The 22,820-nt window shown below is 44.2% G+C and overlaps 1 protein-coding gene and 22 non-coding genes across 23 annotated transcripts; all 23 read right to left on the bottom strand.

The window, feature by feature from the left end:
* Positions 1-141: 141 nt before the first annotated feature.
* Positions 142-214, bottom strand: trnak-cuu. Its single transcript has one exon. It is a non-coding gene; the product is annotated as a tRNA-Lys (tRNA).
* Positions 215-729: 515 nt separating this feature from the next.
* trnak-cuu lies at positions 730-802 on the bottom strand. The gene has a single exon. It is a non-coding gene; the product is annotated as a tRNA-Lys (tRNA).
* Positions 803-1,306: 504 nt separating this feature from the next.
* Positions 1,307-1,379, bottom strand: trnak-cuu. The gene has a single exon. It is a non-coding gene; the product is annotated as a tRNA-Lys (tRNA).
* A 1,089-nt stretch (positions 1,380-2,468) lies between these two features.
* On the bottom strand, positions 2,469-2,541 carry trnak-cuu. Its single transcript has one exon. It is a non-coding gene; the product is annotated as a tRNA-Lys (tRNA).
* A 504-nt stretch (positions 2,542-3,045) lies between these two features.
* On the bottom strand, positions 3,046-3,118 carry trnak-cuu. Its single transcript has one exon. It is a non-coding gene; the product is annotated as a tRNA-Lys (tRNA).
* Positions 3,119-4,208: 1,090 nt separating this feature from the next.
* Positions 4,209-4,281, bottom strand: trnak-cuu. Its single transcript has one exon. It is a non-coding gene; the product is annotated as a tRNA-Lys (tRNA).
* A 1,088-nt stretch (positions 4,282-5,369) lies between these two features.
* On the bottom strand, positions 5,370-5,442 carry trnak-cuu. The gene has a single exon. It is a non-coding gene; the product is annotated as a tRNA-Lys (tRNA).
* Positions 5,443-6,533: 1,091 nt separating this feature from the next.
* trnak-cuu lies at positions 6,534-6,606 on the bottom strand. Its single transcript has one exon. It is a non-coding gene; the product is annotated as a tRNA-Lys (tRNA).
* Positions 6,607-7,120: 514 nt separating this feature from the next.
* On the bottom strand, positions 7,121-7,193 carry trnak-uuu. The gene has a single exon. It is a non-coding gene; the product is annotated as a tRNA-Lys (tRNA).
* Positions 7,194-7,702: 509 nt separating this feature from the next.
* Positions 7,703-7,776, bottom strand: trnak-cuu. Its single transcript has one exon. It is a non-coding gene; the product is annotated as a tRNA-Lys (tRNA).
* Positions 7,777-8,290: 514 nt separating this feature from the next.
* trnak-cuu lies at positions 8,291-8,363 on the bottom strand. Its single transcript has one exon. It is a non-coding gene; the product is annotated as a tRNA-Lys (tRNA).
* A 514-nt stretch (positions 8,364-8,877) lies between these two features.
* Positions 8,878-8,950, bottom strand: trnak-cuu. Its single transcript has one exon. It is a non-coding gene; the product is annotated as a tRNA-Lys (tRNA).
* Positions 8,951-9,465: 515 nt separating this feature from the next.
* On the bottom strand, positions 9,466-9,538 carry trnak-cuu. Its single transcript has one exon. It is a non-coding gene; the product is annotated as a tRNA-Lys (tRNA).
* Positions 9,539-10,042: 504 nt separating this feature from the next.
* Positions 10,043-10,115, bottom strand: trnak-cuu. Its single transcript has one exon. It is a non-coding gene; the product is annotated as a tRNA-Lys (tRNA).
* Positions 10,116-10,630: 515 nt separating this feature from the next.
* On the bottom strand, positions 10,631-10,703 carry trnak-cuu. Its single transcript has one exon. It is a non-coding gene; the product is annotated as a tRNA-Lys (tRNA).
* Positions 10,704-11,207: 504 nt separating this feature from the next.
* trnak-cuu lies at positions 11,208-11,280 on the bottom strand. Its single transcript has one exon. It is a non-coding gene; the product is annotated as a tRNA-Lys (tRNA).
* A 514-nt stretch (positions 11,281-11,794) lies between these two features.
* trnak-cuu lies at positions 11,795-11,867 on the bottom strand. Its single transcript has one exon. It is a non-coding gene; the product is annotated as a tRNA-Lys (tRNA).
* A 505-nt stretch (positions 11,868-12,372) lies between these two features.
* Positions 12,373-12,445, bottom strand: trnak-cuu. Its single transcript has one exon. It is a non-coding gene; the product is annotated as a tRNA-Lys (tRNA).
* Positions 12,446-13,537: 1,092 nt separating this feature from the next.
* trnae-cuc lies at positions 13,538-13,610 on the bottom strand. Its single transcript has one exon. It is a non-coding gene; the product is annotated as a tRNA-Glu (tRNA).
* Positions 13,611-14,125: 515 nt separating this feature from the next.
* On the bottom strand, positions 14,126-14,198 carry trnak-cuu. Its single transcript has one exon. It is a non-coding gene; the product is annotated as a tRNA-Lys (tRNA).
* A 1,166-nt stretch (positions 14,199-15,364) lies between these two features.
* On the bottom strand, positions 15,365-18,322 carry LOC123492229. The gene has a single exon (XM_045224593.1). The coding sequence runs from the start codon at positions 17,728-17,730 to the stop codon at positions 15,367-15,369; it is 2,364 nt and encodes a 787-aa protein (XP_045080528.1). The 5' UTR covers positions 17,731-18,322; the 3' UTR covers positions 15,365-15,366.
* A 2,314-nt stretch (positions 18,323-20,636) lies between these two features.
* trnak-cuu lies at positions 20,637-20,709 on the bottom strand. Its single transcript has one exon. It is a non-coding gene; the product is annotated as a tRNA-Lys (tRNA).
* Positions 20,710-22,386: 1,677 nt separating this feature from the next.
* On the bottom strand, positions 22,387-22,459 carry trnae-cuc. Its single transcript has one exon. It is a non-coding gene; the product is annotated as a tRNA-Glu (tRNA).
* Between the last annotated feature and the right edge of the window lie 361 nt (positions 22,460-22,820).

Below are 22,820 nucleotides of genomic sequence, written 5' to 3'. Positions count from 1 at the left end.
GTATCATGTTTCCAAATAGGAGATTTGACCAGTTAAGCCACAGCACCCAATAAACATCTCACTTCGAGATAGCAAGCCCGCACTTCAGAGGATGTGTATGGCAGTTGGTAACGTGAGTTGGATATTTGCCGAAGAAAAAGACGCCCAACGTGGGGCTCGAACCCACGACCCTGAGATTAAGAGTCTCATGCTCTACCGACTGAGCTAGCCAGGCTGTATGTGCATTTGCTATCTTGGGATTTACCTGACATTCAAACTTTGATTGTAGTTTTCTAGGTGAGTCAGAGAGTTGGTTTGGGCCTCGGACCTATAACCCTGAGATTAAGATTCTCATGCATTGTGAAAAGTACGGTGATCAGCAAGAGAGTGCTTTGAGTGGCTCCTGTGGTGCAATCTGTTAGCGTGTGGTAGTTATAAGACAGTACGCAGAAGATTGATTTCGAGGTTGTTATTAAGAGGCTCACATGGAGGACAGCAATTGTTTTACCTTGTGCCTGTCTATTTCTTGTCCAGAAATGGAGCACATTCAACTGCATTAGCAAAGAATATGTCATTATTGTCACATGCAATGTTAGGATTCGAACCAGAGTATCATGTTTCCAAATAGGAGATTTGACCAGTTAAGCCACAGCACCCAATAAACATCACACTTCGAGATAGCAAGCCCGCACTTCAGAGGATGTGTATGGCAGTTGGTAACGTGAGTTGGATATTTGCCGAAGAAAACGACGCCCAACGTGGTGCTCGAACCCACGACCCTGAGATTAAGAGTCTCATGCTCTACCGACTGAGCTAGCCAGGCTGTACATGCAATAGCTAATTTGGGATTTACCTGACATTCGAACCTGGATTGTAGTTTTCTAGGTGAGTCAGAGAGTTGGTTTGGGCCTCGGACCTATAACCCTGAGATTAAGATTCTCATGCATTGTGAAAAGTACGGTGGTCAGCAAGAGAGTGCTTTGAGTGGCAATCGGTTAGCGTGTGGTAGTTATAAGACAGTACGCAGAAGATTGATTTCGAGGTTGTTATTAAGAGGCTTACATGGAGGACAGCAATTTTTTTACCCTGTGCCTGTCTATTTCTTGTCCAGAAATGGAGCACATTCAACTGCATTAGCAAAGAATATGTCATTATTGTCACATGCAATGTTAGGATTCGAACCAGAGTATCATGTTTCCAAATAGGAGATTTGACCAGTTAAGCCACAGCACCCAATAAACATCACACTTCGAGATAGCAAGCCAGCACTTCAGAGGATGTGTATGGCAGTTGGTAACGTGAGTTGGATATTTGCCGAAGAAAATGACGCCCAACGTGGGGCTCGAACCCACGACCCTGAGATTAAGAGTCTCATGCTCTACCGACTGAGCTAGCCAGGCTGTACATGCAATAGCTAATTTGGGATTTACCTGACATTCGAACCTGGATTGTAGTTTTCTAGGTGAGTCAGAGAGTTGGTTTGGGCCTCGGACCTATAACCCTGAGATTAAGATTCTCATGCATTGTGAAAAGTACGGTGGTCAGCAAGAGAGTGCTTTGAGTGGCAATCGGTTAGCGTGTGGTAGTTATAAGACAGTACGCAGAAGATTGATTTCGAGGTTGTTATTAAGAGGCTCACATGGAGGACAGCAATTTTTTTACCCTGTGCCTGTCTATTTCTTGTCCAGAAATGGAGCACATTCAACTGCATTAGCAAAGAATATGTCATTATTGTCACATGCAATGTTAGGATTCGAACCAGAGTATCTTGTTTCCAAATAGGAGATTTGACCAGTTAAGACACAGCACCCAAGAACATCGCACTTCGAGATAGCAAGCCCGCACTTCAGAGGATGTGTATGGCAGTTGGTAACGTGAGTTGGATATTTGCAGAAGAAAAGGACCCCAACGTGGGGCTCGAACACACAACCCTGAGATTTAGAGTCTCATGCTCTACCGACTGAGCTAGCCAGGCTGAATGTGCAATAGCTAACTTGGGATTTACCTGACATTCGAACCTGGATTGAAGTTTTCTAGGTGAGTCAGAGAGTTGGTTTGGGCCTCGAACCTATAACCCTGAGATTAAGATTCTCATGCATTGTGAAAAGTACGGTGATCAGCAAGAGAGTGCTTTGAGTGGCTCCTGTGGTGCAATCGGTTAGCGTGTGGTAGTTATAAGACAGTACGCAGAAGATTGATTTCGAGGTTGTTATTAAGAGGCTCACATGGAGGACAGCAATTGTTTTACCTGTGCCTGTCTATTTCTTGTCCAGAAATGGAGCACATTCAACTGCATTAGCAAAGAATATGTCATTATTGTCACATGCAATGTTAGGATTCGAACCAGAGTATCATGTTTCCAAATAGGAGATTTGACCAGTTAAGCCACAGCACCCAATAAACATCACACTTCGAGATAGCAAGCCCGCACTTCAGAGGATGTGTATGGCAGTTGGTAACGTGAGTTGGATATTTGCCGAAGAAAAAGACGCCCAACGTGGGGCTCGAACCCACGACCCTGAGATTAAGAGTCTCATGCTCTACCGACTGAGCTAGCCAGGCTGTATGTGCAATAGCTAATTTGGGATTTACCTGACATTCGAACCTGGATTGTAGTTTTCTAGGTGAGTCAGAGAGTTGGTTTGGGCCTCGGACCTATAACCCTGAGATTAAGATTCTCATGCATTGTGAAAAGTACGGTGGTCAGCAAGAGAGTGCTTTGAGTGGCAATCGGTTAGCGTGTGGTAGTTATAAGACAGTACGCAGAAGATTGATTTCGAGGTTGTTATTAAGAGGCTTACATGGAGGACAGCAATTTTTTTACCCTGTGCCTGTCTATTTCTTGTCCAGAAATGGAGCACATTCAACTGCATTAGCAAAGAATATGTCATTATTGTCACATGCAATGTTAGGATTCGAACCAGAGTATCATGTTTCCAAATAGGAGATTTGACCAGTTAAGCCACAGCACCCAATAAACATCACACTTCGAGATAGCAAGCCCGCACTTCAGAGGATGTGTATGGCAGTTGGTAACGTGAGTTGGATATTTGCCGAAGAAAACGACGCCCAACGTGGGGCTCGAACCCACGACCCTGAGATTAAGAGTCTCATGCTCTACCGACTGAGCTAGCCAGGCTGTACATGCAATAGCTAATTTGGGATTTACCTGACATTCGAACCTGGATTGTAGTTTTCTAGGTGAGTCAGAGAGTTGGTTTGGGCCTCGGACCTATAACCCTGAGATTAAGATTCTCATGCATTGTGAAAAGTACGGTGGTCAGCAAGAGAGTGCTTTGAGTGGCAATCGGTTAGCGTGTGGTAGTTATAAGACAGTACGCAGAAGATTGATTTCGAGGTTGTTATTAAGAGGCTCACATGGAGGACAGCAATTTTTTTACCCTGTGCCTGTCTATTTCTTGTCCAGAAATGGAGCACATTCAACTGCATTAGCAAAGAATATGTCATTATTGTCACATGCAATGTTAGGATTCGAACCAGAGTATCATGTTTCCAAATAGGAGATTTGACCAGTTAAGACACAGCACCCAAGAACATCGCACTTCGAGATAGCAAGCCCGCACTTCAGAGCATGTGTATGGCAGTTGGTAACGTCAGTTGGATTTTTGCCGAAGAAAAGGACCCCCAACGTGGGGCTCAAACACACAACCCTGAGATTTAGAGTCTCATGCTCTACCGACTGAGCTAGCCAGGCTGTACGTGCAACAGCTAACTTGGAATTTACCTGACATTCAAACCTGGATTGAAGTTTTCTAGGTGAGTCAGAGAGTTGGTTTGGGCCTCGAACCTATAACCCTGAGATTAAGATTCTCATGCATTGTGAAAAGTACGGTGATCAGCAAGAGAGTGCTTTGAGTGGCTCCTGTGGTGCAATCTGTTAGCGTGTGGTAGTTATAAGACAGTACGCAGAAGATTGATTTCGAGGTTGTTATTAAGAGGCTCACATGGAGGACAGCAATTGTTTTACCTTGTGCCTGTCTATTTCTTGTCCAGAAATGGAGCACATTCAACTGCATTAGCAAAGAATATGTCATTATTGTCACATGCAATGTTAGGATTCGAACCAGAGTATCATGTTTCCAAATAGGAGATTTGACCAGTTAAGACACAGCACCCAACAACATCGCACTTCGAAATAGCAAGCCCGCACTTCAGAGGATGTGTATGGCAGTTGGTAACGTGAGTTGGATATTTGCCGAAGAAAATGACGCCCAACGTGGGGCTCGAACCCACGACCCTGAGATTAAGAGTCTCATGCTCTACCGACTGAGCTAGCCAGGCTGTACATGCAATAGCTAATTTGGGATTTACCTGACATTCGAACCTGGATTGTAGTTTTCTAGGTGAGTCAGAGAGTTGGTTTGGGCCTCGGACCTATAACCCTGAGATTAAGATTCTCATGCATTGTGAAAAGTACGGTGGTCAGCAAGAGAGTGCTTTGAGTGGCAATCGGTTAGCGTGTGGTAGTTATAAGACAGTACGCAGAAGATTGATTTCGAGGTTGTTATTAAGAGGCTTACATGGAGGACAGCAATTTTTTTACCCTGTGCCTGTCTATTTCTTGTCCAGAAATGGAGCACATTCAACTGCATTAGCAAAGAATATGTCATTATTGTCACATGCAATGTTAGGATTCGAACCAGAGTATCATGTTTCCAAATAGGAGATTTGACCAGTTAAGACACAGCACCCAATAAACATCGCACTTCGAGATAGCAAGCCCGCACTTCAGAGGATGTGTATGGAAGTTGGTAACGTGAGTTGGATATTTGCCGAAGAAAAGGACACCCAACGTGGGGCTCGAACCCACAACCCTGAGATTAGAGTCTCATGCTCTACCGACTGAGCTAGCCAGGCTGTACGTGCAATAGCTAACTTGGGATTTACCTGACATTCGAACCTGGATTGTAGTTTTCTAGGTGAGTCAGAGAGTTGGTTTGGGCCTCGGACCTATAACCCTGAGATTAAGATTCTCATGCATTGTGAAAAGTACGGTGGTCAGCAAGAGAGTGCTTTGAGTGGCTCCTGTGGTGCAATCGGTTAGCGTGTGGTAGTTATAAGACAGTACGCAGAAGACTGATTTCGAGGTTGTTATTAAGAGGCTCACATGGAGGACAGCAATTGTTTTACCTTGTGCCTGTCTATTTCTTGTCCAGAAATGGAGCACATTAAGCATTAGCAAAGAATATGTCATTATTGTCACATGCAATGTTAGGATTCGAACCAGAGTATCATGTTTCCAAATAGGAGATTTGACCAGTTAAGCCACAGCACCCAATAAACATCACACTTCGAGATAGCAAGCCCGCACTTCAGAGGATGTGTATGGCAGTTGGTAACGTGAGTTGGATATTTGCCGAAGAAAAAGACGCCCAACGTGGGGCTCGAACCCACGACCCTGAGATTAAGAGTCTCATGCTCTACCGACTGAGCTAGCCAGGCTGTACATGCAATAGCTAATTTGGGATTTACCTGACATTCGAACCTGGATTGTAGTTTTCTAGGTGAGTCAGAGAGTTGGTTTGGGCCTCGGACCTATAACCCTGAGATTAAGATTCTCATGCATTGTGAAAAGTACGGTGGTCAGCAAGAGAGTGCTTTGAGTGGGCAATCGGTTAGCGTGTGGTAGTTATAAGACAGTACGCAGAAGATTGATTTCGAGGTTGTTATTAAGAGGCTTACATGGAGGACAGCAATTTTTTTACCCTGTGCCTGTCTATTTCTTTTGCAGAAATGGAGCACATTCAACTGCATTAGCAAAGAATATGTCATTATTGTCACATGCAATGTTAGGATTCAAACCAGAGTATCTTGTTTCCAAATAGGAGATTTGACCAGTTAAGACACAGCACCCAAGAACATCGCACTTCGAGATAGCAAGCCCGCACTTCAGAGGATGTGTATGGCAGTTGGTAACGTGAGTTGGATATTTGCCGAAGAAAAGGACCCCCAACGTGGGGCTCAAACACACAACCCTGAGATTTAGAGTCTCATGAACTACCGACTGAGCTAGCCAGGCTGTATGTGCAACAGCTAACTTGGGATTTACCTGACATTCGAACCTGGATTGAAGTTTTCTAGGTGAGTCAGAGAGTTGGTTTGGGCCTCGGACCTATAACCCTGAGATTAAGATTCTCATGCATTGTGAAAAGTACGGTGATCAGCAAGAGAGTGCATTGAGTGGCTCCTGTGGTGCAATCGGTTAGCGTGTGGTAGTTATAAGACAGTACGCAGAAGATTGATTTCGAGGTTGTTATTAAGAGGCTCACATGGAGGACAGCAATTTTTTTACACTGTGCCTGTCTATTTCTTGTCCAGAAATGGAGCACATTTAACTGCATTAGCAAAGAATACGTCATTATTGTCACATGCAATGTTAGGATTTGAACCAGAGTATCTTGTTTCCAAATAGGAGATTTGACCAGTTAAGACACAGCACCCAAGAACATCGCACTTCGAGATAGCAAGCCCGCACTTCAGAGGATGTGTATGGCAGTTGGTAACGTCAGTTGGATTTTTGCAGAAGAAAAGTACGCCCAACGTGGGGCTCGAACCCACGACCCTGAGATTAAGAGTCTCATGCTCTACCGACTGAGCTAGCCAGGCTGTATGTGCAATTGCTAGCTTGGGATTTACCTGACATTCAAACCTTGATTGTAGTTTTCTAGGTGAGTCAGAGAGTTGGTTTGGGCCTCGGACCTATAACCCTGAGATTAAGATTCTCATGCATTGTGAAAAGTACGGTGATCAGCAAGAGAGTGCATTGAGAGGCTCCTGTGGTGCAATCGGTTAGCGTGTGGTAGTTATAAGATAGTACGCAGAAGATTGATTTCGAGGTTGTTATTAAGAGGCTCACATGGAGGACAGCAATTGTTTTACCTTGTGCCTGTCTATTTCTTGTCCAGAAATGGAGCACATTCAACTGCATTAGCAAAGAATATGTCATTATTGTCACATGCAATGTTAGGATTCGAACCAGAGTATCATGTTTCAAACAGGAGATTTGACCAGTTAAGCCACAGAACCCAATAAACATCACACTTCGACATAGCAAGCCCGCACTTCAGAGGATGTGTATGGCAGTTGGTAACGTGAGTTGGATATTTGCCGAAGACAAAGATGCCCAACGTGGGGCTCGAACCCACGACCCTGAGATTAAAAGTCTCATGCTCTACCGACTGAGCTAGCCAGGCTGTACATGCAATAGCTAATTTGGGATTTACCTGACATTCGAACCTGGATTGTAGTTTTCTAGGTGAGTCAGAGAGTTGGTTTGGGCCTCGGACCTATAACCCTGAGATTAAGATTCTCATGCATTGTGAAAAGTACGGTGGTCAGCAAGAGAGTGCTTTGAGTGTTTGTGCAATCGGTTAGCGTGTGGTAGTTATAAGACAGTACGCAGAAGATTGATTTCGAGGTTGTTATTAAGAGGCTTACATGGAGGACAGCAATTGTTTTACCTTGTGCCTGTCTATTTCTTGTGCAGAAATGGAGCACATTCAACTGCATTAGCAAAGAATATGTCATTATTGTCACATGCAATGTTAGGATTCGAACCAGAGTATCTTGTTTCCAAATAGGAGATTTGACCAGTTAAGACACAGCACCCAATAAACATCACACTTCGAGATAGCAAGCCCGCACTTCAGAGGATGTGTATGGCAGTTGGTAACGTGAGATGGATATTTGCCGAAGAAAAAGACGCCCCAACGTGGGGCTCGAACCCACGACCCTGAGATTAAGAGTCTCATGCTCTACCGACTGAGCTAGCCAGGCTGTATGTGCAATAGCTAATTTGGGATTTACCTGACATTCGAACCTGGATTGAAGTTTTCTAGGTGAGTCAGAGAGTTGGTTTGGGCCTCGGACCTATAACCCTGAGATTAAGATTATCATGCATTGTGAAAAGTACGGTGATCAGCAAGAGAGTGCTTTGAGTGGCTCCTGTGGTGCAATCGGTTAGCGTGTGGTAGTTATAAGACAGTACGCAGAAGATTGATTTCGAGGTTGTTATTAAGAGGCTCACATGGAGGACAGCAATTTTTTTACCTTGTGCCTGTCTATTTCTTGTCCAGAAATGGAGCACATTCAACTGCATTAGCAAAGAATATGTCATTATTGTCACATGCAATGTTAGGATTCGAACCAGAGTATCATGTTTCCAAACAGGAGATTTGACCAGTTAAGCCACAGAACCCAAGAACATCGCACTTCGAGATCGCAAGCCCGCACTTCAGAGGATGTGTATGGCAGTTGGTAACGTGAGTTGGATATTTGCCGAAGAAAACGACACCCAACGTGGGGCTCGAACCCACGACCCTGAGATTAAGAGTCTCATGCTCTACCGACTGAGCTAGCCAGGCTGTACATGCAATAGCTAATTTGGGATTTACCTGACATTCGAACCTGGATTGTAGTTTTCTAGGTGAGTCAGAGAGTTGGTTTGGGCCTCGGACCTATAACCCTGAGATTAAGATTCTCATGCATTGTGAAAAGTACGGTGGTCAGCAAGAGAGTGCTTTGAGTGGCTCCTGTGGTGCAATCTGTTAGCGTGTGGTAGTTATAAGACAGTACGCAGAAGATTGATTTCGAGGTTGTTATTAAGAGGCTCACATGGAGGACAGCAATTGTTTTACCCTGTGCCTGTCTATTTCTTGTCCAGAAATGGAGCACATTCAACTGCATTAGCAAAGAATATGTCATTATTGTCACATGCAATGTTAGGATTCAAACCAGAGTATCATGTTTCCAAATAGGAGATTTGACCAGTTAAGACACAGCACCCAATAAACATCGCACTTCGAGATAGCAAGCCCGCACTTCAGAGGATGTGTATGGCAGTTGGTAACGTGAGTTGGATATTTGCCGAAGAAAACACGCCCAACGTGGGGCTCGAACCCACGACCCTGAGATTAAGAGTCTCATGCTCTACCGACTGAGCTAGCCAGGCTGTATATGCAATAGCTACTTTGGGATTTACCTGACATTCGAACCTGGATTGTAGTTTTCTAGGTGAGTCAGAGAGTTGGTTTGGGCCTCGGACCTATAACCCTGAGATTAAGATTCTCATGCATTGTGAAAAGTACGGTGATCAGCAAGAGAGTGCTTTGAGTGGCTCCTGTGGTGCAATCGGTTAGCGTGTGGTAGTTATAAGACAGTACGCAGAAGATTGATTTCGAGGTTGTTATTAAGAGGCTCACATGGAGGACAGCAATTGTTTTACCTTGTGCCTGTCTATTTCTTGTCCAGAAATGGAGCACATTCAACTGCATTAGCAAAGAATATGTCATTATTGTCACATGCAATGTTAGGATTCGAACCAGAGTATCATGTTTCCAAATAGGAGATTTGACCAGTTAAGCCACAGCACCCAATAAACATCACACTTCGAGACAGCAAGCCCGCACTTCAGAGGATGTGTATGGCAGTTGGTAACGTGAGTTGGATATTTGCCGAAGAAAATGACGCCCAACGTGGGGCTCGAACCCACGACCCTGAGATTAAGAGTCTCATGCTCTACCGACTGAGCTAGCCAGGCTGTACATGCAATAGCTAATTTGGGATTTACCTGACATTCGAACCTGGATTGTAGTTTTCTAGGTGAGTCAGAGAGTTGGTTTGGGCCTCGGACCTATAACCCTGAGATTAAGATTCTCATGCATTGTGAAAAGTACGGTGGTCAGCAAGAGAGTGCTTTGAGTGGCAATCGGTTAGCGTGTGGTAGTTATAAGACAGTACGCAGAAGATTGATTTCGAGGTTGTTATTAAGAGGCTTACATGGAGGACAGCAATTTTTTTACCCTGTGCCTGTCTATTTCTTGTCCAGAAATGGAGCACATTCAACTGCATTATCAAAGAATATGTCATTATTGTCACATGCAATGTTAGGATTCGAACCAGAGTATCATGATTCCAAATAGGAGATTTGACCAGTTAAGCCACAGCACCCAATAAACATCACACTTCGAGATAGCAAGCCCGCACTTCAGAGGATGTGTATGGCAGTTGGTAACGTGAGTTGGATATTTGCCGAAGAAAAACACGCCCAACGTGGGGCTCGAACCCACGACCCTGAGATTAAGAGTCTCATGCTCTACCGACTGAGCTAGCCAGGCTGTACATGCTATAGCTAATTTGGGATTTACCTGACATTCGAACCTGGATTGTAGTTTTCTAGGTGAGTCAGAGAGTTGGTTTGGGCCTCGGACCTATAACCCTGAGATTAAGATTCTCATGCATTGTGAAAAGTACGGTGATCAGCAAGAGAGTGCTTTGAGTGGCTCCTGTGGTGCAATCTGTTAGCGTGTGGTAGTTATAAGACAGTACGCAGAAGATTGATTTCGAGGTTGTTATTAAGAGGCTCACATGGAGGACAGCAATTGTTTTACCTTGTGCCTGTCTATTTCTTGTCCAGAAATGGAGCACATTCAACTGCATTAGCAAAGAATATGTCATTATTGTCACATGCAATGTTAGGATTCGAACCAGAGTATCATGTTTCCAAATAGGAGATTTGACCAGTTAAGCCACAGCACCCAATAAACATCGCACTTCGAGACAGCAAGCCCGCACTTCAGAGGATGTGTATGGCAGTTGGTAACGTGAGTTGGATATTTGCCGAAGAAAATGACGCCCAACGTGGGGCTCGAACCCACGACCCTGAGATTAAGAGTCTCATGCTCTACCGACTGAGCTAGCCAGGCTGTACATGCAATAGCTAATTTGGGATTTACCTGACATTCGAACCTGGATTGTAGTTTTCTAGGTGAGTCAGAGAGTTGGTTTGGGCCTCGGACCTATAACCCTGAGATTAAGATTCTCATGCATTGTGAAAAGTACGGTGGTCAGCAAGAGAGTGCTTTGAGTGGCAATCGGTTAGCGTGTGGTAGTTATAAGACAGTACGCAGAAGATTGATTTCGAGGTTGTTATTAAGAGGCTTACATGGAGGACAGCAATTTTTTTACCCTGTGCCTGTCTATTTCTTGTCCAGAAATGGAGCACATTCAACTGCATTAGCAAAGAATATGTCATTATTGTCACATGCAATGTTAGGATTCGAACCAGAGTATCATGATTCCAAATAGGAGATTTGACCAGTTAAGCCACAGCACCCAATAAACATCACACTTCGAGATAGCAAGCCCGCACTTCAGAGGATGTGTATGGCAGTTGGTAACGTGAGTTGGATATTTGCCGAAGAAAACAACACCCAACGTGGGGCTCGAACCCACGACCCTGAGATTAAGAGTCTCATGCTCTACCGACTGAGCTAGCCAGGCTGTATGTGCAATAGCTAATTTGGGATTTACCTGACATTCGAACCTGGATTGTAGTTTTCTAGGTGAGTCAGAGAGTTGGTTTGGGCCTCGGACCTATAACCCTGAGATTAAGATTCTCATGCATTGTGAAAAGTACGGTGATCAGCAAGAGAGTGCTTTGAGTGGCTCCTGTGGTGCAATCGGTTAGCGTGTGGTAGTTATAAGACAGTACGCAGAAGATTGATTTCGAGGTTGTTATTAAGAGGCTCACATGGAGGACAGCAATTTTTTTACACTGTGCCTGTCTATTTCTTGTCCAGAAATGGAGCACATTTAACTGCATTAGCAAAGAATACGTCATTATTGTCACATGCAATGTTAGGATTCAAACCAGAGTATCTTGTTTCCAAATAGGAGATTTGACCAGTTAAGTCACAGCACCCAAGAACATCGCACTTCGAGATAGCAAGCCCGCACTTCAGAGGATGTGTATGGCAGTTGGTAACGTCAGTTGGATTTTTGCAGAAGAAAAGTACGCCCAACGTGGGGCTCGAACCCACAACCCTGAGATTAAGAGTCTCATGCTCTACCGACTGAGCTAGCCAGGCTGTATGTGCAATTGCTAGCTTGGGATTTACCTGACATTCAAACCTTGATTGTAGTTTTCTAGGTGAGTCAGAGAGTTGGTTTGGGCCTCGGACCTATAACCCTGAGATTAAGATTCTCATGCATTGTGAAAAATACGGTGATCAGCAAGAGAGTGCATTGAGTGGCTCCTGTGGTGCAATCGGTTAGCGTGTGGTAGTTATAAGACAGTACGCAGAAGATTGATTTGGAGGTTGTTATTAAGAGGCTCACATGGAGGACAGCAATTGTTTTACCTTGTGCCTGTCTATTTCTTGTCCAGAAATGGAGCACATTAGCAAAGAATATGTCATTATTGTCACATGCAATGTTAGGATTCGAACCAGAGTATCATGTTTCCAAATAGGAGATTTGACCAGTTAAGCCACAGCACCCAATAAACATCACACTTCGAGATAGCAAGCCCGCACTTCAGAGGATGTGTATGGCAGTTGGTAACGTGAGTTGGATATTTGCCGAAGACAAAGACGCCCAACGTGGGGCTCGAACCCACGACCCTGAGATTAAGAGTCTCATGCTCTACCGACTGAGCTAGCCAGGCTGTATGTGCTATAGCTAGCTTGGGATTTACCTGACATTCGAACCTGGATTGTAGTTTTCTAGGTGACTCAGAGAGTTGGTTTGGGCCTCGGACCTATAACCCTGAGATTAAGATTCTCATGCATTGTGAAAAGTACGGTGGTCAGCAAGAGAGTGCTTTGAGTGGTGCAATCGGTTAGCGTGTGGTAGTTATAAGACAGTACGCAGAAGATTGATTTCGAGGTTGTTATTAAGAGGCTTACATGGAGGACAGCAATTTTTTTACCCTGTGCCTGTCTATTTCTTGTGCAGAAATGGAGCACATTCAACTGCATTAGCAAAGAAATAGTCATTATTGTCACATGCAATGTTAGGATTCAAACCAGAGTATCTTGTTTCCAAATAGGAGATTTGACCAGTTAAGACACAGCACCCAAGAACATCGCACTTCGAGATAGCAAGCCCGCACTTCAGAGGATGTGTATGGCAGTTGGTAACGTCAGTTGGATTTTTGCCGAAGAAAAGGACCCCCAACGTGGGGCTCAAACACACAACCCTGAGATTTAGAGTCTCATGAACTACCGACTGAGCTAGCCAGGCTGTATGTGCAACAGCTAACTTGGGATTTACCTGACATTCGAACCTGGATTGAAGTTTTCTAGGTGAGTCAGAGAGTTGGTTTGGGCCTCGAACCTATAACCCTGAGATTAAGATTCTCATGCATTGTGAAAAGTACGGTGATCAGCAAGAGAGTGCTTTGAGTGGCTCCTGTGGTGCAATCGGTTAGCGTGTGGTAGTTATAAGACAGTACGCAGAAGATTGATTTCGAGGTTGTTATTAAAAGGCTCACATGGAGGACAGCAATTTTTTTACACTGTGCCTGTCTATTTCTTGTCCAGAAATGGAGCACATTTAACTGCATTAGCAAAGAATACGTCATTATTGTCACATGCAATGTTAGGATTCAAACCAGAGTATCTTGTTTCCAAATAGGAGATTTGACCAGTTAAGACACAGCACCCAAGAACATCGCACTTCGAGATAGCAAGCCCGCACTTCAGAGGATGTGTATGGCAGTTGGTAACGTCAGTTGGATTTTTGCAGAAGAAAAGTACGCCCAACGTGGGGCTCGAACCCACGACCCTGAGATTGAGAGTCTCATGCTCTACCGACTGAGCTAGCCAGGCTGTATGTGCAATTGCTAGCTTGGGATTTACCTGACATTCAAACATTTATTGTAGTTTTCTAGGTGAGTCAGAGAGTTGGTTTGGGCCTCGGACCTATAACCCTGAGATTAAGATTCTCATGCATTGTGAAAAGTACGGTGATCAGCAAGAGAGTGCTTTGAGTGGCTCCTGTGGTGCAATCGGTTAGCGTGTGGTAGTTATAAGACAGTACGCAGAAGATTGATTTCGAGGTTGTTATTAAAAGGCTCACATGGAGGACAGCAATTTTTTTACACTGTGCCTGTCTATTTCTTGTCCAGAAATGGAGCACATTTAACTGCATTAGCAAAGAATACATCATTATTGTCACATGCAATGTTAGGATTCAAACCAGAGTATCTTGTTTCCAAATAGGAGATTTGACCAGTTAAGACACAGCACCCAAGAACATCGCACTTCGAGATAGCAAGCCCGCACTTCAGAGGATGTGTATGGCAGTTGGTAACGTCAGTTGGATTTTTGCAGAAGAAAAAGTACGCCCAACGTGGGGCTCGAACCCACGACCCTGAGATTAAGAGTCTCATGCTCTACCGACTGAGCTAGCCAGGCTGTATTTGCAATTGCTAGCTTGGGATTTACCTGACATTCAAACCTTGATTGTAGTTTTCTAGGTGAGTCAGAGAGTTGGTTTGGGCCTCGGACCTATAACCCTGAGATTAAGATTCTCATGCATTGTGAAAAGTACGGTGATCAGCAAGAGAGTGCATTGAGTGGCTCCTGTGGTGCAATCGGTTAGCGTGTGGTAGTTATAAGACAGTACGCAGAAGATTGATTTCGAGGTTGTTATTAAGAGGCTCACATGGAGGACAGCAATTGTTTTACCTTGTGCCTGTCTATTTCTTGTCCAGAAATGGAGCACATTCTACTTATTCTGCCCTTGAATTGCGTTCCCGTGCAAAACTAGACAGATAGCTAACAACTGAGTCTTCAATAAAACTTCCAAGGCGTGACTTTTCTTGAACGAATGTATTGAAAACGTTTATGTTGTGAAACTGTAAATACAGAAAATAATATACTTTAGTATTCAATTCACATTGACATACTGTAGCTGTACATTATACATTTCAAGTTGAAGTTGCATAAATACAAAGCAAGTGCCAAGTTTCCATATATCTGGCATGACGACAAACCAAATAGATAATTACTCTATGAGTAACAACTAGCCAACTCCTTTCATTACTCTAATAATGTACAAACACCTCTGTACAATAACAAAGCATATTACACTAGAAACAGTAACAAACTATAGTATGTTTTACACTTCTTTTACATGACGCACGAGCAAACTAATACAGCTAACGGCATCCATGAAAGTCAATGCAATTTGCGTGAGTAAATGTAACCAATTAACATTGATAAGTAAGCAATTCTGTCAATAACAATATTATCATCACTTGTAATATGCTTGAATTGAACTTACAAACAAATATTTTCCGAGGCTGAAGCGTAACAATAAATAGTTGCACTGAAAGAACTGTACAGTAACGTTGTTTCTAGCTGCTTGTCGCGTGCATAATAACAACTTTACTTCCGGGTTTTCGTACATAATTCTAAGTACCAGAAAGCTCCACTAGGGGGCGCTAAACACCATGGAACACAATGAAAGTCACTCTTAATCACTATAATAAAATAAATCTGTTACCTTCTAACAAGATGGCAGCACACTCCCCGCCTGGTATAATGAGATTGTGCCACTATGAAATAAAATATTTCTCCTCTAGGATGCTTCAGAAAGAAGAACAACAATCTCTGAGATTGGTCTCAGAAACACCTTAGCAATCCCTTGCTTGACAACCTTTAGTTCTACTTTCCTGACCTTTCCGTCAGTACTGGGAAAGGTTTTGACCACAAGTCCGACTGGCCAGTCATTTCTGTGCGTCTGACTGTCTTTCAATAAGACAACATCTCCCACTTTCACATTTGGCTTTTCTGCTGTCCATTTTCTGCGTCTCTGCAGTGTTGTCAGGTACTCCTGTCTCCACCTTTTCCAAAAAGTGTCAGCGAGACACTGGACTTGCTTCCACTGTTTTCCATGAAGATCGTTCATGTGGAAATATCCAGAAGGGGCTGAGGTAGCGTTGGTCTTTTGTGTCAGTAACATTGAGGGTGTAAGAATGGCAGGCATGTCAGGATCGGTTGACACTGACACTAGGGGTCTCGCATTGATTATTGCCATAACTTCAGACATAAGAGTGCTCAAGACCTCATGTGTGAGACGAGTGGAGCCCGTCTGAAACAGCATAGCATCAAGGATACGTCTGGCAACCCCAATGAGTCTCTCCCAAGAACCACCCATATGAGACGAGTGTGGGGGATTAAATATCCAAGTACATCCCTTGTCTGAGAGGTATTTAGTCAACTCTGAGTCATTTGTGTCGATTCCCAGTTCCCTGCAGGCACCTATAAAGTTTGTACCTCGATCAGAGCGTAGCACTTTTGCTGGACCACGGATAGAGAAAAAACGCCTCAGCGCGTTGATGAAGCTGGATGTGGACATGGATTCGATGAGCTCAATATGGACTGCTCTAGTAGACATACATGTAAAGAGTACCGCCCATCGCTTGGAGTCTGCACTACCACCTCTAGTGCGACGAGTTATGACATTCCATGGTCCAAACACATCAAGTCCAACACTGGTGAATGGTGGCTCTGATGTGAGTCTGTCTGCAGGTAAGTCCGCCATCTTTTGGTCAACTGACTTTCCTCTAACCTTACGGCAGGTGACACACTTGTGGATGATACCAGAGACCAGATGTTTGCTCCCAATAATCCAGAAGCCTGCTGCTCGAATAGCTCCATCTGAAAAATGACGGCCCTGGTGAGCCACTTGCTCGTGATAATGTCTTACCAGCAGAGTGGCGACATGATGCGTCCGTGGGATGATGAGAGGATGTTTTTCGTCTTGTGACAGGTCGGCAGAGGATAATCGGCCTCCCACCCTCAGCAACCCATCCTCATCAATCACTGGGTTCAGCTTTTTGAGTGTACTTTGTTTTGGTAACTCTTTTCCTTTCTCAAGGCATTTGAATTCCTCTTTGAAGGCTTCATGTTGCACACAGTGAATGATTGCTGTTTTGGCTTGTGACAACTCACTTGTACTGCATGGTTTTTTACACTGATGCCAGCCTCTGCAGTTGTTGTCGTCCGCACTTTCGTGAAAGGATCTGGCAACATGAATGAGTCGTGCTGTGGCTCGATTGAGAGCTTTCCAGTTCGAGAACCTCTCAAAGCGATGAGAGCCGAATTGAGCTCCAGAAACCTTAGTGACGAAGGCAGTGACGTCTGGCCGAATCTCTGCGTCTGCGTCAGGCTCTACAAGGTCAAAATTGATGGTCTCAGACTCACTTGAGTTTGCTTGAGCCAGAAAAGGGGGACCTGAGAACCAACTGGTGTGCTTTAAGAGTGCGGCTCGTATGGGCCTGGTTGCTTGGTCTGCTGGATTGCTGTCAGTGTTTACAGTTGTGCTTGGATCTCTCGAGTGCCCTGTAGAGAGAGAAATGTGTTGCTGAGCTACGCTGCTGTAGTTCTCTTTCACCTGGATGATGTCAGGGCAAGGGCTCAGATAGGACGTGCGACCATTTTGAAGTATGTTTGTCCTGAACACGTTAACACTGGCTGGTCGGTGAGCCGTTCCCAGACAAACTTCACCCACGATGACCCACCCGAGGTCGAGTCGCTGTGCATAAGGAGTGTCGTGGGGCCCATTGATTTGTTCTCGTACCTTGTGTACCCTTAAGATGTCTCGTCCTAAGAGCAGGAGAATGGGAGCGTCTGGGTCTACAGCTGGAATTTTGTCCGCCACTGGTTGCAGATGGGGATGATAATGCGCAATGTCTGGGGAGGGAATCTCCATTCTATCGTCTGGCATCATGTCACACTCTATCAGAGTAGGGAGAGTGAGCTGCTTGTGTCCGTCTATAGACTCCACCATGAAGTTGACGGCTCTCCTGCCTGAAGTCTCTGTTACCCCAGAACAGGTCTTCATGGTGTATGGAGCAGAGTTGTCATTGATGTTGAAGAGATTGAAAAACTCTGTCTTGGCCAGAGATTTGTTGCTCTGTTCATCAAGCACTGCATACATTTTGACAGCTTTCTCTCTTTTCCCAGCTGGATAAGCTTTGACTAGGCATATTTTTGAACATGATCTTGGATTGGCTGCCTCACCACAGATCTCGGTACACTTTGAGGTGACTGATAGAAGAGCATCTTCACCTTGCTCCCCGCCATGCTCTTTCTCTGCTGTAGCGGTGTCTATCGTTGAAGGAGCTGGACCTGGATGCAGAGCAGCAAGATGTCTGTCGCTGTCACACTCGGAGCACTTGATTGACACCTTACAGTCTTTAGCTCTGTGCTGAGTTGACCCACAACATCGGAAACAAATGCCATTCTCTTTGAGATATGCTTTGCGCTCATCTAGAGTTTTGTATCTAAATCCGCGACACTTTTTAAGAGGATGAGGCTTGTTATGTATTGGACAGTGATGGTCAGGGCTTTCAACCTTTGTCTTACTGGGTTTGGTTTGGTGGTCTGAGGGCTCAGATGACACATCTGTTTTGTGTACAGTCACAGGTGTCTTGCTGTTGTATCTGACAGGTTTCTCATTTTTCACAGACACCTGGGTAGTTGAGGTGTAGAGGGTGAAGCTGGGGTCGTTTCTAATTTTCGCCTGGTTCCTGATGAATCTCGAGAAAACGAGAATGGTGGGAATGCTACCCGATAGTCCTCCTTGTATTTGGATCCCTGTGCTATCCATTTCTCTTGTAAACTGAATGGAAGTTTCTCTACTATAGGGTTTACCCCACGAGATGTGTCCAGATAAGCGAGGCCTGGAAGGTACCCTTCTTCTTTAGCACACTCCAGTTCGAGAAGAATGTCACCCAGTTCTCTTAGTTTGTGATTGTCTTTGTTAGACAGTTTTGGAAATTCATCAATTTTCTTCAACAGTGCATTCTCGATCACTTCAGGTGTACCATAGCACTCTTCTAGTCGTTGCCAGACCATGTTAAGCCCTGCTGTTGCATTGAGAATATAGACAGATCTAATTCTCTTTGCTTGCTCAGACGACTCTGCCCCCTAGCCACTTGGTAATTAGATCTAACGCTTCCCTGGCTGATAGATTCAAGTCTCTGGTCGCATTGAGAAAAGATGCTTTCCATGCCCAATAATTTTCAGGACGATCATCAAACTTCAGGAGTCCGGAACTCACCATCTCACGGCGCAGGAGGTACTTGGTGAGTTCTGGTGCCACTTGTGACTCAGGGAAGCCTTGTGTCGGTGACTGGAAGTGGGTTTGTTTTCCCTTTCCACCATGCTGCTTTTCATTTCTTTTGTACGGAGAGTCTCTGCTCATGCTCCGTTGTTTGCTACTTTCTGGATTGTGGCCTGTATCTGGGTCAACACTAAGCTCTTGTGTCTCTACTTCAAATGGCATTTCAGCAAAGTAGGGCCTAGCATGTTGTTGCACATACTCACGAGTACGTTGGACTGGACTTAAGGGCTGTGTCCCTGTGTTGAGTTCTCTGTGGAGCTCTCTGCGTTCAGACTCTACAGCTTCTTCAAAGGCTACAGCTTCAGCCAACGCAGCAGCAGCTGTTCTCTCAACTTGGAGGACATATAAACTTGCATCCAGTTCCGCTTTTTGTTTCATCATAGAAGCTTCCTTTTCAGCATAGGAGACTCTAGCACGCGCTGCGTCCGCCTTGGCACGTGCTTTGATGGCTGCATAACTCGCCGTTGAGGATCTGCTTGACTGTTTTGATGACCTTGATCTTGTTGACTGAGACTTGGTCTCAATGTGCTGAAGAGGCTCCTCCATCTCTCTTACTCGCTCCTCTTCCTCTTTCTGTCGAACACTTGCCTCTGGTTGCTGCATCGTAGACTGCTGGTCATCCCTAGGATCAGAGGCTTTGTTGGCTAATGAACGTAGAATCATAACCACCACGTGCGATTATTCTTGTGCTTGAGCCCGCCGTGATGATGTTTTTTCACTATTCTGCCCTTGAATTGCGTTCCCGTGCAAAACTAGACAGATAGCTAACAACTGAGTCTTCAATAAAACTTCCAAGGCGTGACTTTTCTTGAACGAATGTATTGAAAACGTTTATGTTGTGAAACTGTAAATACAGAAAATAATATACTTTAGTATTCAATTCACATTGACATACTGTAGCTGTACATTATACATTTCAAGTTGAAGTTGCATAAATACAAAGCAAGTGCCAAGTTTCCATATATCTGGCATGACGACAAACCAAATAGATAATTACTCTATGAGTAACAACTAGCCAACTCCTTTCATTACTCTAATAATGTACAAACACCTCTGTACAATAACAAAGCATATTACACTAGAAACAGTAACAAACTATAGTATGTTTTACACTTCTTTTACATGACGCACGAGCAAACTAATACAGCTAACGGCATCCATGAAAGTCAATGCAATTTGCGTGAGTAAATGTAACCAATTAACATTGATAAGTAAGCAATTCTGTCAATAACAATATTATCATCACTTGTAATATGCTTGAATTGAACTTACAAACAAATATTTTCCGAGGCTGAAGCGTAACAATAAATAGTTGCACTGAAAGAACTGTACAGTAACGTTGTTTCTAGCTGCTTGTCGCGTGCATAATAACAACTTTACTTCCGGGTTTTCGTACATAATTCTAAGTACCAGAAAGCTCCACTAGGGGGCGCTAAACACCATGGAACACAATGAAAGTCACTCTTAATCACTATAATAAAATAAATCTGTTACCTTCTAACAAGATGGCAGCACACTACTGCATTAGCAAAGAATATGTCATTATTGTCACATGCAATGTTAGGATTCGAACCAGAGTATCATTTTTCCAAATAGGAGATTTGACCAGTTAAGCCACAGCACCAAATAAACATCACACTTCGACATAGCAAGCCCGCACTTCAGAGGATGTGTATGGCAGTTGGTAACGTGAGTTGGATATTTGCCGAAGACAAAGACGCCCAACGTGGGGCTCGAACCCACGACCCTGAGATTAAGAGTCTCATGCTCTACCGACTGAGCTAGCCAGGCTGTACATGCAATAGCTAATTTGGGATTTACCTGACATTCGAACCTGGATTGTAGTTTTCTAGGTGAGTCAGAGAGTTGGTTTGGGCCTCGGACCTATAACCCTGAGATTAAGATTCTCATGCATTGTGAAAAGTACGGTGGTCAGCAAGAGAGTGCTTTGAGTGGCAATCGGTTAGCGTGTGGTAGTTATAAGACAGTACGCAGAAGATTGATTTCGAGGTTGTTATTAAGAGGCTTACATGGAGGACAGCAATTTTTTTACCCTGTGCCTGTCTATTTCTTGTGCAGAAATGGAGCACATTCAACTGCATTAGCAAAGAATATGTCATTATTGTCACATGCAATGTTAGGATTCAAACCAGAGTATCTTGTTTCCAAATAGGAGATTTGACCAGTTAAGACACAGCACCCAAGAACATCGCACTTCGAGATAGCAAGCCCGCACTTCAGAGGATGTGTATGGCAGTTGGTAACGTCAGTTGGATTTTTGCCGAAGAAAAGGACCCCCAACATGGGGCTCGAACACACAACCCTGAGATTTAGAGTCTCATGCTCTACCGACTGAGCTAGCCAGGCTGTATGTGCAACAGCTAACTTGGGATTTACCTGACATTCGAACCTGGATTGAAGTTTTCTAGGTGAGTCAGAGAGTTGGTTTGGGCCTCGAACCTATAACCCTGAGATTAAGATTCTCATGCATTGTGAAAAGTACGGTGATCAGCAAGAGAGTGCTTTGAGTGGCTCCTGTGGTGCAATCGGTTAGCGTGTGGTAGTTATAAGACAGTACGCAGAAGATTGATTTCGAGGTTGTTATTAAAAGGCTCACATGGAGGACAGCAATTTTTTTACACTGTGCCTGTCTATTTCTTGTCCAGAAATGGAGCACATTTAACTGCATTAGCAAAGAATACGTCATTATTGTCACATGCAATGTTAGGATTCAAACCAGAGTATCTTGTTTCCAAATAGGAGATTTGACCAGTTAAGTCACAGCACCCAAGAACATCGCACTTCGAGATAGCAAGCCCGCACTTCAGAGGATGTGTATGGCAGTTGGTAACGTCAGTTGGATTTTTGCCGAAGAAAAGGACCCCCAACGTGGGGCTCAAACACACAACCCTGAGATTTAGAGTCTCATGAACTACCGACTGAGCTAGCCAGGCTGTATGTGCAACAGCTAACTTGGGATTTACCTGACATTCGAACCTGGATTGAAGTTTTCTAGGTGAGTCAGAGAGTTGGTTTGGGCCTCGAACCTATAACCCTGAGATTAAGATTCTCATGCATTGTGAAAAGTACGGTGATCAGCAAGAGAGTGCTTTGAGTGGCTCCTGTGGTGCAATCGGTTAGCGTGTGGTAGTTATAAGACAGTACGCAGAAGATTGATTTCGAGGTTGTTATTAAAAGGCTCACATGGAGGACAGCAATTTTTTTACACTGTGCCTGTCTATTTCTTGTCCAGAAATGGAGCACATTTAACTGCATTAGCAAAGAATACGTCATTATTGTCACATGCAATGTTAGGATTCAAACCAGAGTATCTTGTTTCCAAATAGGAGATTTGACCAGTTAAGACACAGCACCCAAGAACATCGCACTTCGAGATAGCAAGCCCGCACTTCAGAGGATGTGTATGGCAGTTGGTAACGTCAGTTGGATTTTTGCAGAAGAAAAGTACGCCCAACGTGGGGCTCGAACACACGACCCTGAGATTGAGAGTCTCATGCTCTACCGACTGAGCTAGCCAGGCTGTATGTGCAATTGCTAGCTTGGGATTTACCTGACATTCAAACATTTATTGTAGTTTTCTAGGTGAGTCAGAGAGTTGGTTTGGGCCTCGGACCTATAACCCTGAGATTAAGATTCTCATGCATTGTGAAAAATACGGTGATCAGCAAGAGAGTGCATTGAGTGGCTCCTGTGGTGCAATCGGTTAGCGTGTGGTAGTTATAAGACAGTACGCAGAAGATTGATTTGGAGGTTGTTATTAAGAGGCTCACATGGAGGACAGCAATTGTTTTACCTTGTGCCTGTCTATTTCTTGTCCAGAAATGGAGCACATTAGCAAAGAATATGTCATTATTGTCACATGCAATGTTAGGATTCGAACC

This window comes from Coregonus clupeaformis, chromosome 13 (genome assembly GCF_020615455.1).
Source record: "Coregonus clupeaformis isolate EN_2021a chromosome 13, ASM2061545v1, whole genome shotgun sequence".
NCBI classification, from domain to species: Eukaryota; Metazoa; Chordata; class Actinopteri; order Salmoniformes; family Salmonidae; genus Coregonus; species Coregonus clupeaformis.
Note: the sequence above shows the minus strand (reverse complement) of the source record. Positions and strands in the feature narration are given on the sequence as shown.